This window comes from Fistularia commersonii, chromosome 10, assembly GCF_037954325.1.
Source record: "Fistularia commersonii isolate RoL2024-O1a breed Wild chromosome 10, RoL_Fcom_v1.0, whole genome shotgun sequence".
Classification (NCBI taxonomy): domain Eukaryota; kingdom Metazoa; phylum Chordata; class Actinopteri; order Syngnathiformes; family Fistulariidae; genus Fistularia; species Fistularia commersonii.
In genome coordinates, this window is record NC_141293.1 from 18,182,980 (window position 1) to 18,200,490 (window position 17,511).

The 17,511-nt window shown below is 37.2% G+C and overlaps 2 protein-coding genes across 2 annotated transcripts in view; both read left to right on the forward strand.

Moving 5' to 3' along the window:
* The window catches only part of rapgefl1 (Rap guanine nucleotide exchange factor (GEF)-like 1), a 28,836-nt gene extending 25,899 nt beyond the window's left edge, over nt 1-2,937 (forward strand). Inside the window, exons 15-16 of the mRNA XM_086154186.1 lie at nt 8-62; nt 1,221-2,937. Coding sequence (XP_086010312.1) covers nt 8-62; nt 1,221-1,345 — 180 coding nt within the window. The 3' untranslated portion in view covers nt 1,346-2,937. The remainder of the gene's footprint in view (nt 1-7; nt 63-1,220) is intronic.
* Nucleotides 2,938-12,570: 9,633 nt separating this feature from the next.
* Nucleotides 12,571-17,062, forward strand: LOC147230703 (nucleoside diphosphate kinase B-like). Its single transcript, XM_086154192.1, has 5 exons — nt 12,571-12,725; nt 13,689-13,821; nt 14,539-14,640; nt 16,066-16,178; nt 16,830-17,062. Exons 2-5 carry the CDS (start codon nt 13,705-13,707, stop codon nt 16,945-16,947), a joined length of 450 nt encoding a protein of 149 aa, XP_086010318.1. The 5' UTR covers nt 12,571-12,725; nt 13,689-13,704; the 3' UTR covers nt 16,948-17,062.
* Nucleotides 17,063-17,511: the final 449 nt, after the last annotated feature.

The window sequence follows — 17,511 nt, forward strand, 5'->3', positions numbered from 1 at the left end:
TCTGCAGCATAAAGTGGCAGAGATGGTGCGAATCATCAGGAGATACAGGAGCAGTCAGCTAGGTAACACACACACACACACACACACACACACACACACACACACACGGTCTGCATGTCAAGAAGGATTATCTTTAAAACAAACATTTGCTCCCTGCACTTGTCGCAGGCCGGGTTGGTTAAACAGATCATTGAAAATAATTATTTCAAATTCTATCACTTCTTCGAGAAATAGAAAAGGCAAGTGAGCGATTTAAATATTTAAGATTAATTTTCTACGTCAGCGGAAAGGTTCGATACTAGGTTTAAGTGTAATTTAAGTCTAATTTGATTTCTTAAAGCATTAATTATGAAGTGCGAGATTTGTTTTCAGTCAAACAGGGAACCTTTTTGCCGTTTGCAGTCGATCAGACCAAACGGAAGGAAATTTTGAGAAAATGAGCAACTTATAAACGTAAATGTAAACATTAAAAGGGGCGTGTAGTTTAGGACTGCGTCCAGTGGGGGGAGAGACTGAGCAAATAAAACTCCCTGTGTTTCCTTCAAAAACAAGACGTGGTTTAAAGTTGCTCGCTTGAAGACGTAAGAAAGCGGGACCGACGTATCCGGGCAGGGATTACGGGAGTTATGACCCATTCGGTTTATTCGCTCATTTCTTAAAATGCAAAATTGTGAAAGTTGAAAAATTTCCAAATTATTCAGATATTTGGAGGTTTTTTTTTTTTTTTCAAAACCAAGTTTGTTCGATTTTTCAACTTCGCTTACCAGGAGTTTACTGGAAATGTACTGTACTGGGAAAAAAAAAATGGAAAAAATCTAAACACTAGTGATAAGTTGGACTGCTCCCTCATGTCTTACGGTTCTCCGGTTTCCTCCCAAATTCCAAAATCACACATTGGAGAATCTAAACCGCCTAGACATGAATAAGTGAGCGATGTATCCATTGGCGACTTTTCATAAAATAAAAATTCAACGATGATCACATAATCTGAAGAATCTAAATCTCAAAATACTTCTTTGAAAATCAAATGAAATCTATTGTGTCTGACCAAAGTCACCCTCTTAGTCATGCTGAATAAATAGAATTTTTTAAACGAATACATAGAATTTTTTTTACATTTTTTAAAATTTTTTAAAATTTTTTAAAAATGATTTTCTCCCCCACTTTTGTTACGATTCGTGCGTCACCTCATCGTCCTCTTTGTCCCCCCCCCCCCGTAGCCATGGATACCGAGACGTCCCCTTCCCACCTCCAGACCAAGGCCTACGTCCGGCAGCTGCAGGTGATCGACAACCAGAACCTGCTGTTCGACATGTCCTGCAAGCTGGAGCCCAAAGACACATAGAGGCGCGGGATTCGACCACAGGACGAGATCCACGGAAAAAAAACAAGACATCAATTTCATCCCCGTCGCACATCCTGGTCCTCAGTCGTCCGTCACTCGCCGCCGAGTCAAATACCAGAATTGACCGTCGTCTTCCTTCAGCCGTGAGTCCGTCCTGCTGGAATGATGTGGAAAACCTTCCAGAGCTTTTTGGGCAAAACACGGATTAAACTCTGACCTCCAGGGGGCTTCGAAACCTCCGAAAGTCTCGGCACCACAGTGACCTGTTCGGTTTCGATAAATTAAAGTCGTAGTTTTAAAATGCTTTTTTTTAGCATTTTGAGACATCAGCCAGAGATTCAGTTCTGGTGCATAAATACATTATTTAAAAAAAAAAAAAAAAAAAAGATTTTGGTTTATAATTTTATTTATATGTATTTAGTTTCAGCAAATTTACTGAAAAATTTTGTCTGTTAACTTATTTTTCCCTTAATAATTTGAATTTAATTTACTTTTTTCATTTTAAAATGGCTCTGCCTGTTTTCACACGAGCCATTTAGTTGAAACAAATCAGTTTTGGCTGGTGTCTTAAAATTACGATTTGTTAGATTTCACTGAATTTTTTCCACAAAATAATTCACAAACTAAATTAATTGCAATCATGATTATTTTTTTAATTATTATTATTATTTTTTTTTAATTCTAAACAAAAACCGACCCATTTATGAATTGAGGAAGCAACCACCATTTTTTTAAAATTCGTAACAAATAGTCGAAATGATTCTCCGTACTAATACCTCTGTAGATATCTAGGTGATTAATGGGAGAGAATAAGTGAATTTGTGAAAAATTTGCACAAAACAAACAAATGCCAAAAGAAACAATCCTCAAGATAATTAGAAAGAATTCTGAAAAAATTGAAAGAAAAGGTGAGATGGCGATTCCATCTTCCTGGAATATCCGTGGAAGGGACACGTTGACGTTTGGATCCGAACGCCATCAGTGAAACCGACGTATGAGAAACAAACAAGAGGATCCGCAGGAAGTCGCTGCTCTCGGAGGCGCCGATAAACTGTCGGGGTGCCGCCGTCCAATCAGATTGAGACAATCCTGCTGGCCAGCTGCTGAACTTTGACCCCCGACCCCAACGCTCACCTTCCATTCAGCTAACGTGGCTTCCTGTTGTTTCACTGAGCCTTCTTAAGAAGACATTGTTGTATATCAGCTAGTAAACTGCAAATTATTAATATTATTATTATTATTCAGTCTCAATTGTTTTCAACATAAAAGCACAACATTGTGCTATTTGAAGACTTTTGTTTTCAAACTTAGTGGCGATGTAGACAATAAATGAATAAGCTACTAATCTATTTGAGATCTACATCTACATTATTTTCCTACACAAAATTCTCCGCATGGGGTCAGAGGTTTATCTACTCTGGACTTCACGTTCAGTTTATTATAAAAGATGCGGGATTCTGAAAACTAAATATCTCACAAAAGCGATGTTCTTTTAAATAACGAAGCTTTGCGTACAGCTCAGAGGGCTTCGGCCCGGACTCAGTAACCGCTGACACTTTACGATAAAGACATAGAAATTAAAGAAATAGACGTTAAAGAAATAGAAGCCGGTGAAATTGATCAGCGGGTAAATAAATCAGCCCGTCCAAAAAATATAGAGGTTTCCTGTAGGAAGTGACCAGGACCCGTTAGCTGAATGGAAACCCACAAACGCGGAGGTCGTGTCGCCGGCGCCGTCGTCTAGAAAACGAAACCGCCACGCGTTCGAGTCCAAATCCGGACCCGGAGACTTTTACACAGCCGTAACGCCGTTCTTCTGGATCCTCCCCCGGAAAGATGGAGAACCCATGACGTTTCCACGCAGGACTGATCCCGAGAATATTTTTTCCTCGATTTTACAGAAAAAAAAAACAAAAAACAGACAAGGACAACAGAACCATTTCGCTGTGGTTGATCGTGTCCGTCGTTTACATTGCGGGTCGGTCTCCTGACCTCTGACCTCTGACATCACACTGTCTGACCGCCACAGGTTCCTTCAGCATTTAACCCGACAGCGACGGACTTTTCTGACCCGGTGACCCGGCGTTGGCGCTCTCCGAGGACTCGGAGCTCCGCCGGAGTCGATGCCGGTTTTCTACAAAAAAAAAAAAAAAAAACCTTTCCGTTCGAGACATTCGGAGACTCCTCTGGCTTTTCTGCTTTTTCCGTTTCGGGGGATTTTTCCGGAGATCGCAGCGAGGATGGCGTTTTTCTACATTCGCAACGGCTTCCACCCACGAAGCATCGCTGCCAGACGCATCCCAGACACATTTGTTCATATTTTTCCCTTTCTTTACTCCACTGCCATCTTTATCAAGTTCTTGTTTTGTTTTGTTTGATTTAGAAATCACATCTATATTTTGATAAAGATAGCGAACAGAAAACACAGTTTTCATCGCCACAGATATCTTTCAGTTTACAAAAAGGATGATAATCTCTAGATGATTTCCACCCGATATATCGACAAGGTGGTCGTCATGCTAAGATGACGTATTCTGGAATATGCCGAGTGTGTTCCGGAAGCTCGCTGGCGGCGGCGTCACCCATTTCAGCCGGCGTAAACACACACACGGAGCTTCACGGCCCTTCGATACACTGACTTGAACTGACGAAGGTGACCGATCGGCTGCTCGCAGGACGGTCACACACACCTACACACACACACACACACGCATGCGAAACGGTCGACCGGGTCCTGAAAAGCTGCTCGGAGCTCCGCTGCCATTGGCCGAATCAGCGCATCGGTGTGCCGAGGTCCAAGGCAATAATCGAGCGACAAGAGGCGACAACCGTTAGTCAGCTGATCGCATCAACAAAGCACTTTTGCCAAACCTCAGGGCTCAGAGACAGAGAGGTTTTGTTTACTCTTCTATTCTAGATTTTCAGTAGACTTCAGTTCGGTTGTGTTGCTATTGATTGGTCCTGTGTTTGTACAGCCGGTCAAAGTTAAGTCATTATTGCTATAATGATAGAAATCTACAGGTGTGTTATTTTTTCCTCTGTGATTGCCGCCAGGTCTGAGTACCGAATGTCGACACGAAAACATTTTAACTTGCTTTTTCCCTTTTTCTTTTCTTTAAACCGAAAAAAAAAAATCTCCATCTTAATGCATTTCGTCCATCGCTGAGTCCCTACAAAATTCAATTAGGCTTTTTATGGTGGTATTTGAAGGGAAGCTAATAGCTAACACTATATTTTGCTAGTTGGAATATACCATGTTGCGGGCATCGCCGCTCTTAACATTGTCTCTTAACATTTATTTCGGATTTAAAAGATTAATTCTGTCCACTAAAATCCGACTTCCCGACTCCCAATGGAAATGAATAAAGATGGACATTTTTTTGAATTTTTTTTTTTTTTTATCAGCGCGCTAAAGAGTTCTATCCTGTCTCGACACGTGTTTGTCCAAGCGCAGTTTTGTTTGGTTTTCCGATCTGCTGCTGATGTAAGACGATTACCTCCACTTGTAAGGACTGGGGAAAAAAAAAAACAAAAAAAAAAAAAAGGTTGGCCGTTTATATTCTATTTATCCGCGAATTTCCCCGCTCCTGCCATCGAAACTCTTCGAGCGTTGTGTAAAATAAAGTTGTCGGTGCTCGACTCTGGTGGCCGGTGAGATTTTAGTCATTTCTCCGCCTGTACCATAACATCCTGTCCGTAGAAGCGAAGCCGTTCCCGTTCCAGAGACAAACCCGCCTTCTCAGAAACCGCCGTTCTGTGGAGCTCCGCAAACCGGAGCTTCAAATGTTTGGACTCACGACCCGGCTTTCGTTTCGGAAGGTAGTTCTTAGTCGACGCGTCACGGGAGAGGCGACAAATGTAACTAGAATTGCTGCAAATAAGCAATCGAGCATTTTCAGTTTGCCGATGTCCATCCGTTTGGAAATTATTATTCGTACTATTTTTTTTTTTTTTTTTTTTCCAATGCGCACATTTGATTTGTCAGTAAAATCTCAGGACAGTGATTGATATCACCCTCCAGATTCATCTCTCTCAGACACGACGTGCGGAATCCGGTTGATTCTGGGGGTCGGGATGCAACCCCATCTCTCTCCTCTCCGCTGGAAACGCAGGAAAATTCCATGGAGAAAATGTTGAGCCGCATTTTGTAATAAACGTCCAAAATGTCATAACTTTTTCATCTCATTTTGTAATAAAGCTGCATTTTGTAATAAACTGCCGCATTTTGTTATAAACTGCCCCAACGCATTTTGTAATGAATTTTGCCGCATTATGTAATAAGTTATTACATTTTGAGAACATTATTACAAAATGTACTTGCAACTTTTTTATTCTCTGGGAAATGTAATAAAATATTCTCTGTTAATGCAACCTTTAAATAGTGTACTGATAGTAATTGCAAAGTACTGCTACTAGGCTAATACAGTGCTACTAATAATAGGCCTAGCTTTTACAAATACTTAAAAGTAAAATAAAATACAATTAACAAACTTATGCTTTAGCATTGTTATTACATAATGCACCATGTTATTACATTTCCTAGAAAATAAAAAAGTTGCAAGTGCATTTTGTAATTATCTTCTAAATATGTAGCTTATTACATAATGCGCCACAATTTATTACAAAATGCGTCGGGGCAGTTTATTACAAAATGCGGCAGTTTATTACAAAATGCGGCAGTTTATTACAAAATGAAATGAAAAAGTGATTACATTTTGGGCGTTTATTACAAAATGCACTGTTATTACAAAATGCGGCTCAACAAGAAATGAAGGAAAATCGACTAACAAAACAAAAATAGGAGCCATATCCCCCCCAAGACGGTGCGGTTTTAAACCCTCCCGTTGAAACAACCGTTCCGGTCCGGGTGGAGAAGTTAGCGGTTCGGTTTGTTACCGAGTTTGTAAAATGACGTTGCTCGTTGGCCGGCGGCTCTTTTTCTCTCTCAGGATGGCTTCCTGGGTGTCGATGCTTCGTCATGGACCCTGCAGGAGGAGAGAGAGAAGCTAAACTCCCACGCTGAAGCTCTGTCCACCCCCGTTTCTCACCTGCCTGAAGCTACAGTCTGCTGGGTTCAATAATTCTGGAAAGGCCGGGCGACCTCCTGGGTTTTGGTCGCTCGGTCATTTCACCTGCATGAAAACACTGAAAAATAAACTGTACATACTGCAATGTGTAAATAAGCAAATACTAACGGAGACTCTATTTTATGTATGAGCTAATAGTGATGCTAACTCAAGGAGTATACGATTTGAGTTGATGTTTTTTTTGTTTGTTATTGTTTTTTTTTCACCACGGTGAGAGAGAGAGTGTACAGCCACAACGAAAGGACTCAAATTGAACTTCATGATTTTACGATTCTCTTCATTTTCACTGTTGTTTTCTATCTGAAGCTTGAGTCAATTTCTGTTTCGTTTTTGTTTTTGTACAGAGGTGGTTGTTTACATCAATACAAGTCCTTGTTTCTGTCAGGCTGGCGATGTGATTGGAGCAGAAGTTTGGGAGGGGGCGGAGCCTATTGGCTTTATCTGGACGACAGAAAGAAAAAAAAATATGCTGTAAAAATCATATATAAATAAACAGACTTTAAATACAGTTTAAATATTTTTAAATAAGTGTTAAATATTTCTAGGTTTCTTTCGTCGGGAAACAAAGGAGCTGAATGAAGGCGGGACGTGTTGGGATGAAATTGATCGGAAGGATATTGATTACCGATAGCTGATGGTATGTTTGGTTCAGGGAGCTTCCTCTAGACTTCTGCTCCGTCTGCTGTCCGACCACAGACACCCAAATAAAACTTATGGACATCCACCACGTTTCACTTGACTTCCTTTAGCAATTCGGTCAGATATTGTCAGATATGTATATTTTTTCCGTATCAATTTAGCCTGTTGGTTGATAAAAACGAAGCAACTGTAAAAGAGTTAAACTTTTGAAGCATCGTTTTCGAAATTGAGTGCAAATCATATCTGAACTTTTTAAACTTACACAAACGAAATAAGAGAACATTTCCATAGGGACAATATTGACGTCGTATTGATCGATGCTAACGATTTGATTAAATCCCATCATTGGTTTCCTCTTGCATTTGAAAATGAAATGGATGTCGCAAGACAACGTAATAATTACTTAGAGCGTTTCTTCCAAAATACCACGATATTAGAGGAAACAATTCAAAACAAGTTACAGACACAAAAAATACACATAAATATGTATATATTTCTGTATGTAAGTAACAGTCACTTAAAAAAACATTACTTTGAACATTTCTTCCAAGCAACCAAGATATTTGGGGAAAATATTCAGAAAAACATGTGTGTATACATATATATGTGTGCATATTAATATATATGTGTAAGTATATATAGACTCAGACTGAAAATAGGTGTAATATTACCTTGAGCTGACAAGAAGTTCTTGGAACATCTGAATTGAACAGAATAAAACTCTTGTTTCTGCAAATCAGAGACGAAATCATTGAGTGTTAAACTGCAGAATCTGTCACAGTTTCTCTTCCGGATGCACCAACATCATGGATGGAGCCTGAATGATTTCACAAATTTGAATTATTTCCCTGCTTTTTGTTTGCTTAGTTGAGCCCAAATCCCCAGGAGCATCAGGATAAAGGTTTTTAATATTTGAATCTCCTCTTCTGCACACTTGCACTTTTCTGCTAATGAAGTGGCGAATGAAAGTCGGCGAATGGAAACAAGCAGCGTTTCCATGACGCTGTTTAGGATCAGGAATGGGGGTGGACATTTTTGCGACTCCCAAAGATCCACGTTATCGCAATCCAAGATCCGTGGAGGTCCAGAGTGTGTTTCAATTTCAGCCGGTCGTCCTCGGAGAGAATCTTTCCTACCCGGATTAGGAGACAGTTTATATTTAGGGGCAAAATTTGAAGGTTGGAGCCTCACTAATGGAGTCATGACTCTTCCAGTGGGTTTGCATGTCTGCAAAAGCTTGTGTGTGTGTGTGGTGCTCTTCATGCCTGCTGCAGCAGCCTGTGAAAGCATGTGTGTCTTTTCATGCTTATAGGATCGTGTGTGTGTGTGTGTGTGTGTGTGTGTTTGCATGCCTGGAGGAGTGTGAGTGTATTTATATCTAATTTCAGGTATTGTATAACAGGTGCTGGATCAGCTGCAGTAACTCCCCACTTACACAGTATGTTTATATATGTGTGTGTGTGTTTCCAGGGCTGACAACCAGAGAAGGCACAACACAATGCATCCAAAAGATTCAAATAGATTAAAATTAAATCGTATGTATTTCAACTGAAATTAAATTTTAATTTGAATGGAAAATATATTACATTACATTGCATTTGGCAGACGCTTTTATCCAAAGCGACTTACAATAGAGGACAAAGGGACTGCAAACACACTTGCAAATACACGATGCACAGGAAATATACAGAACAGTAAGCTTGGGTTAGTGAGCTTTTTTTTTTTTTTTTGACAAAAATATAACAATTCTTTTGTCAATTTCATAGATATAGTTTCTCGTAAATGCGTTATCAGTCTAAGAAAACCCTGCATTGATCATAAGGTAAAAATAATTTTAGCAATAATGATAATAATAATAATAAAGAAATGGGGCGTGACACACAACTGATTAAACAACAACATCAGTGGTAGCTTGGATATTTTAATATAGTGTTGTAAGGAGGTTTTTCTTGGTGCTACAAAGTTCGGTTCATTTTGAATTCGGTGTTGATTCGGTAAATATAACTACTCATGTTACCATAAAAAATTAAAAAATCTAGGCAATTTAGCATGAAGTCTTTATGACTATATGTCCTTCTCATAATATGAAGTGATCACAATATATTGCTTTTTTTTCCCCTCAGAGATGATTTCAACTACGCTCCTGTTTTGCCTGGGTTTAATTAAGATAAAAGTTTTGTACACGTTCCTGCAATAAGCAGCGCATCACGAGGAAATATCTGCAAATATAAGTCACTGAGTATCTCTTTGTGTTTCCCGTTTCTCTGCTTCTCATTTTCTGCTGTGTTTGAATGCATTCAAATATTCAAACGCTTCTGTTTTACTGCATCATATCCTGTTGCTGATGACATTTTTATGTGGGTTAAACTTTTTTTTTTGTGGCTGGAGTCACTTTATGTGTCGTTTTGTTATTACTTAGATTCTCAGGTCGGCCATAAAATCAAGTGAAACGGTCATTTTTATCACACTCCAATCTAAGGGCTTATGTTGCATTTGCACAAAGGACTAAAACAGTAGTTTTTTCTACAGCCGTAAAACAAATGCAAATAAATGGAAAGCTATTGTCTACTGCTCTCCCCAAAATCTGAAAGCCAACGATGATGTGAAATCAGATTTCATCTTCATGAAAGTTACCTTTCACCTGTCACATAAATAAAATAATAATGATAATAATAATGATATTATTATTATTATTATTATTATTATTATTATTATTATTATTATTATTATCATTATTATAAAAATCATTATTATTACTTTATAAGAATAATGATCACTAACAATAATGATTATTATTATTATTATCATTATATGTGTACTGCTACTACTACTACTACTACTAATGATAATAAAAAGAAGTATTACTAAATTATAGATAGAACTAATTCCAACACTTAATAATAATAACAATAATACTAATAATAATGATAATAATAATAATGAAGTTTTAACTATTGTATTATAATAATAACAATAATAATAATAATAATTATTATTATTATTACTGATATTTTAATTTATTTTAATTATTATTATTTTATCATTCTGTTATCATTATTATTATTATTATTATTATTATTATTATTATTATTGTTGTTGTTGTTGTTTTATTAATAATATATTTTGTTATTATAATAAATAACAACAACAACAATAATAATAATGATAACAATTATTATTATTATTATTTTATCATTATTATCATTATTATTATTATTATTATTATTGTCATTATTTTTGTCATTATTATTATTATTATTATTGTCATTATTATTATTATTATTATTATTATTATTATTATTATTATTATTATTATCATTAGACAATGATAATAACACAATAGCAATAACAAAAGCTACAGTCATTCACCTTGGGATTTGCCGTCAAAACCTCTCCTCTTTCCAACTAGTTCCTTCAGGGGTCGCCACAGCAAATCTACCTCCTCCAACAAACGTCATAAACGTCATAGTTAGTCGGTGTGATTAGTTCGTCTAGTAATTTTCACTGAGGGAATACAGTGTACAAAAAAGAACATCTTGTTCTGCAAAACTATAGATTTTATTTACCATGTTGAGCACAAACTTTGTTGAATTTGAGCCAATTTTGTGAAAATTATCTTCTTTTTGATGTCAATTTTTAGGTCATTTCTTTTCTATTTTTAAGAAAATTTGTGATTTAGTTCAAGTAGCTGCGAGCTAACGTGGAATTGTTTAGCAACACTTTGCCCATGTTCCTGATAAAGTCTGGCTTTTTATCACGTATTTTGCACCGAATTCCAGAACAATAACCGATCAATTAAGGCGAACCTGCGTGCACAAGCCTCTCGTGGATCCACGCTTCGTGCCTGAGCAGGATATTGGATATTTGACTGGCAGGGACTCAAAGTCTAAGTTTCCACAGCCTCCGTCAGCACGTTGCAGACGGAAAATTGAGCACGCTGCTCAATTTAAACTTAAACTCACTCAGTCATGTATTCACCCCCTGCTTCGCCGGCTAATGCGTGGATTGAGTGTCCAAACCTGGACTTCTCATTAACCATCACTGAACCAGCAGGAATAGCATTTTGCCTCGTCATCAATTCCTTAAATTATTCTATTCAACAGTTGCCATGGGGTTTTGTCCAATCAGGTTGCTCCCTGTTCAGTTGCAGATGGGATTTTAAAACATATACTAGTTTACGCTGCACGTTCCGGCCAAACGGTGGTGCCACAAAACCCACATTTACTAAACGTTTAAAAAAAGTTTCTTTTTCAATTTTATGAAAAATAGTTTTCAGCGTAGACATGTGATATCTATTTAGGTCTCAGAAAATGTGCATCTTATTGGTACCACATAAAAAATGTAATAAAACATACATCTGCTGTCTATTTATTCCTGGATTTTTTTTTGTTTCGCCATCTTCTGCTTTTCAATATATTTCTATTTATATTCATTTTTATTTCCTTTGACATTATAACTGTAACACTGCTGTGAAAAAGGAATTATCTAACCTTTTTTTTCAAAAATTCAAAAATTTTGATTTTTTTTTCAGATAACTCCAAATAATTAAATCTTTGCATAACTTTTTTTTTTTAAATAAAACATTTCTCCCAAGTTTTTTCTAAAAATGTCCTTCTTGTTAAACTGAGAAAAAAAAAAACAGAAAAAATGTTGTCCTAATACTGAAAGAAATTTTAGATCTTCAAAAAAAAACAACAAAAAAGATCCGTGGATTTATCCCTGGATTTTTTTTTTGTTTCGCCATCTTCTGTCTTCTGCTTTTCAATATATTTCTATTTATATTCATTTTTATTTCCTTTGACATTATAACTGTAACACTGCTGTGACAAAGGAATTATCTTATCTTTTTTTTTTCAAAAATTCAAACATTGTGATTTTTTTAGCAAATAATCAAATTTATTCATAACATTTTTTATTAAATAAAACATTTCTCCCAAGTTTTTTCTAAAAATGTCCTGAATGTCTAAAAAAAAAAAAAAACAGAAAAAATGTTGTCCTAATACTGAAAGAAATTTTAGATCTTCAAAAAAAAACAACAAAAAAGATCCGTGGATTTATCCCTGGATTTTTTTTTGTTTCGCCATCTTCTGTCTTCTGCTTTTCAATATATTTCTATTTATATTCATTTTTATTTCCTTTGACATTATAACTGTAACACTGCTGTGACAAAAGAATTATCTTATCTTTTTTTTTCAAAAATTCAAACATTGTGATTTTTTTTAGCAAATAATCAAATTTATTCATAACATTTTTTATTAAATAAAACATTTCTCCCAAGTTTTTTCTAAAAATGTCCTTCTTGTTAAACTGAGAAAAAAAAAAACAGAAAAAATGTTGTCCTAATACTGAAAGAAATTTTAGATCTTCAAAAAAAAAACAACAAAAAAGATTAAATGAGGAGTGAGGAAACACAGGGAGGATGAACACGTAGACATTATATGAAATATCTATATGTTTGTGAAACTGGATATTTATCTTCAGTAATCAGTAAACTCCGCCCCCAAGACCCCAAAACGGATCCGTCACCCCCCGACCCCCCGACCCCCCGACCCCCCCCCCGCCAGACCTTTAAATAAGGCTCGACTGCGGGTGCTCGTCCTCGGTGATCGCAGCCTGCTCATCTTCACAAGCTCTCCTCAACGCCCAGCACCAAGGTACACGAGCATGCATGCACACACACACACACACACACACGCACTTCAAACTCAATTTTTGAATTTTGCCAGATAAAAATGAATGAAAAGTCTCACCGGCTGTTGGTGCCAACGCTTTTCAAAAGGCTGCCGTCTTGCAGTGACAAAATTCATCTTCTGATAGAAATTAATTTGAATTACAGTAAATACTTGTAGAGTGACAGATCTACCCTTTCTCTGATGAGATAAAACAGCAAAAAAAAAATCTATTTAACCCTGAACTAACTTTGTTTAACCTCAACATATGTATTCCTGGATGAATCTTAATGTGAGTTTGACTGAAAAACTTGCCTCGCTTGATTTTCGTCCTGAGTTTTCCCTCTGAATTCCTCCCGGTGCCAGCTGCTCTGCAGGAAGGGGTCGACCAGCTGGCAGTAAATTTAGAATAGTCTTTCTCCGATATTACGAGAGGGTGTCAGGTGTCATCAGATGGTTCCCGTGCTGAGAGAGAGAAAAAAAAAAACAAAAAAAAAAAAACGCGACTCAGTTTGAATTTCACACCAAATCACTCATTAAAATCTGGGTTCAAAAAGTTAATCCGAAGTAGATGAGGATTTAACAGGTTCATGTGTTGGAATAATAAGCGTCACGATTGAGTCGAAGTGGCCAAAAACACGCGAGGGAATCAACCTCACCCTGTTTGCATATTTGGTCATTCACACCAAAAACTCTTTTGATACAGAGTTGGAAGGCAGAGGAAATGTTTATTTTCTCTAAAACAGGCTAGAATCTCACACTAACCCACATCTGTCAGTGAACATGAGAGGACTTAAAGCAGATCCCTGAGGATCACCATTCGTGTCCCGCAGGGATTAAAGTGTGTTACAGATGATGATCCCGTGACAGTTATTAGAAGCAAATCTACTCCGTCTTCTCCTGTAATTACATTGAGACGTGAGTCTGGTGTCTGTTTGTCTCTTCCAGCTCTCCTTCTGCAGAAATGGAGCGTACTTTCATCGCTGTGAAGCCCGATGGCGTCCAGAGGGGCCTGTGTGGCGAGATCATCAAGCGCTTTGAGCACAGAGGTTTCAGATTGGTAGCTGCCAAATTCATGAAGGTAACCATGGTGACCGTAGAAAATTTAAACTCGCAGGCCAAAAGCTATTTTCATTGTTCTTCTTGTCATTCTTCTTATTATTAACAGATAAGTAAAGGGACATTTAAGAGTAAGAACAACTTTATCTATCCCGAAGGAAATTGTTGTGCCAGAGTTTCAAGTCAAACATAACAATAATAAATAATAGTAGGAAATTGTATAAACAGTAAAAAAAGAAAAAAAAAAAGGGAGGGGGGGGGAATAAGAAATACAAATAAAACTATAAAGTGTCTAAGTCAAGGCTATAAAGTGTTTTAAGGTCTTAAGTGGAAAGATTTGAAGGGGACAGATTTAGGGGATTTAGATTTAGGGGAAAAATCTTCCAAAAGACTTGCAAGGAAATGCATTATGGGATATGCAGGATATAATAAAGCCAAATGCAATGTTTTAAAAGGAAAATGCTGAAAATGATGCGAAGCTAGCGCCAGTTAGCAAGCAAAACAAACAGATGCTAACTGCTGATGTTAAGCAAGCTGCTTGCACAGGAGGTGGAGGGAAATGTTTTAGCTGAAAAAGTAATTTTAATAACAAACAGTAGCTTCAACCAATCATATACTGTATTTCCTTACTGGGGATCATTTTGATTAATAGGTAAAAACTTGACTAGGGAGAGAAAAAAAGAATCTAAGTTTGTTGTGTCATTAAATTAATTCAAATTTAACATATATTTTCACTCAGGCCTCTGAGGACCACATGAAGAATCACTACCTGGACCTGAAGGACATGCCTTTCTACTCTGGTCTCTGCAAATACATGTCCTCTGGACCCATCCTCGCCATGGTAACACACGCCGGAGTATTTTTGCTTTCAGGAAAATCCACTGTTGCAATGGTCACGACACAGATACTGGGGTAGGAGCCAGGTTAGCTACATAACATTATATTTGCCATCCAGTGCTCTTGAAGTATCTGCATGTATATACATATACAGTATATATATAGACACACATAAAGCAGGAAAGGATACTGCATACCATCTCTCTCTATCTAGATATAAAATGTATTGGAAAAAAATCTGTATATGTGTGTGTGTCTGTATATATATGCTATTTTATAAATATATGTAGGCATTGAAAAATACAAAGCATTTTCTGTGGGACAATGCATGTTTAATTTGATTTGGAAAAAAAAAAAAAAAACATGTCCCGGCTAGGAAAATTAAAATTAGCATTGATTCGGTATTCGATCCGCACAATTTCTTTGATATACATTGATTTAAAAATTGCTAGCAAATGTTACAAAGCCTAAATTAATTTGTGATAAATCCATTTCCATATTTTCAGGCTTCATATAGAGTCTGAATGTTTCTGCAGTAACCATTTCAGAATTTAACTTAATGTTCCAAATTAATGTTTACACTGTCACAGAGAAAAGATCCAGTTTATTTCTGTGTCTGAATGCCCTGCAAGGGGAGGTTCAAAGTGGGCCCTTGTGATTTTAACACCACACACACACACACACACACACAGGAACATGTCATTGCTGTCAAACACACTTCACTCGTCCCTGTCAAATATCTCTTCATCTTTCCATCCGTGTCGCTTCCATCGTCTCCACACCTCTTTGTGTTCAAGGTTGCCTCCTTTTACGGAGCGAAGAAATCTATCAGGTGACTTAACGCCTTTCACAAGTTTTATATTTAGACCCAACAGCCCCTTTTGTCTCTGCCACTGTTATCATCTCTGCCCTCTTTCTTTTTTTTTTTTTTTTTTTTTTTTTAAATCTGAAATGACTTTTTAAAAGTGTTTGGTGGGAAAACAAAGAACTTTACTGGGAAAAAAAAAAAATATGCAAAAGTCGATAAAATGACATGAAATGAGTGAAATGAAAAAAATCAAATTGAAACAGTTGAAGGGAATGAAAAATTTGAATGAAACATTTATAAAACTAAACAAATGATCTAAATTTTATTAAAAATTGAATATATTTATGTGATAAAAAAAACCCTCAATACAATAAACATGAGAGCTGAAATTATAATTCTTCTATAATAATAATTCTTGAATTAGTCTACTTTTGATCCAAGAGGCTGTTGTGTTAAAGCGAATCAGCTGAAGGCTCAATAAAATACGTAAGAATGGAGAAAACGTTTAATTTCTTGTGCGCGAGGACCCTCACCAACCACTTTTTCTATACGGGTAAAACAAACAAGCATTCCACAAGTGTGTGTGTGTGTGTGTGTGTGTGTGTGTGTGTGTGTGTTCAGGTGTGGGAGGGACAGAACATCGTGAAGTTGGCCAGGATGATGCTGGGCGAGACCAACCCAGCGGACTCCAAGCCCGGCAGCATCCGTGGAGATCTGTGCATCAACATCGGCAGGTGAGCGAACCCCGAATCTCGTGCATTCAAATTAGCGGATCTCTGACCTCTGGAGTGACCTTGATGCCTTGCTTTTTTACAAACATTACCTTTTAAATCCAAATAATGAGTTATAAATCTCATATTGACGCCAAATAAAGCAGTGGCTTGAATCTGTGAAGACTCTTTTTACATCAAATCTAATCAAATCTTTGTACTTAAGACCCTAAAACACTTGATAGCCTTAACCTTGACAATTTATATTTTATTGTATTTCTTATTCTCCCTCTTTCCTACTATTATCTATTACTGTTATGTTTTTGCTTGAAACTCTGGCACAACAATTTCCTTTGGGATAAATAAAGCTGTTCTTATCTCATCTCATATAGAATTAAAGATTTGTATGTCTAAAATGATAACAGTTTAACGGTAAGCAAATAAACTATGCGATGCCAAATCTGACCTTTTAATATAACATTTTTGAAACGAGAGGAATATATAAAAAATACTTTTTTCTTTTGGGTTTGCAGTGGTGGGGCGCATTTAATACATCCATGCCAAATTTACAATTTTATTTACAACAATGCGAGAGTCAAATTGCAGAGGGGAAAAAAGGTTTTTGAAGAGTGACATTTGTTTACAACTTTGCATCTCCAACATCTCTTACCTCAGGAACATCATCCACGGCAGCGACACCCTTGAGAACGCCAAGAGGGAGGTCGGGTTGTGGTTCAAAGCGGAGGAGTTTGTTGAGTTCACTCCCTGCGCTCAGGCCTGGCTGTACGAGTAAAGGTCCCGTCTTGAACAAATGACATCCCCTGACTGACCTTTGCCTCACCGTCCGCCATTCCCGATCTTTACTTGGACGCCCGTGAAGCACTTCTGAATAAAAACTTAAGAGTGAACCACGATTCTCCTTGTCTGTTGAATTCAAAAAAAAAAAAAAAAAAAAAAAGGATTTCTGCAGTTTACACCCACACTTGGTGATGTTACTTGACATTTCAAAATCCATAAAGTATCGCAAAGATTACTTACGGGTCTGTCAGGAAACACAACATACATTTTTGATGTTTTTGCTCGCTGTAGGTTCACTGGAGACCTTGAATTGTCCAGATGTGTGACCGAGAGAGTGAATGTGTGTGTCTAAATGGGATCATGTTATCAACTGGTGGCAGTCAATGGGATAGGCTCCAACACCCCCGTGACCCAATTTGCAGGGTAGGTGATGAATGACTGAACGCCTCTGGTTGAAGGATTTTGCCAACAACATTATCTAACATTGAGACCACTAACAGGCAAAGTGAATTTAAGTAGTTAAGTGGTTGCGGCACCACCTATCAGAGGGTACATTATG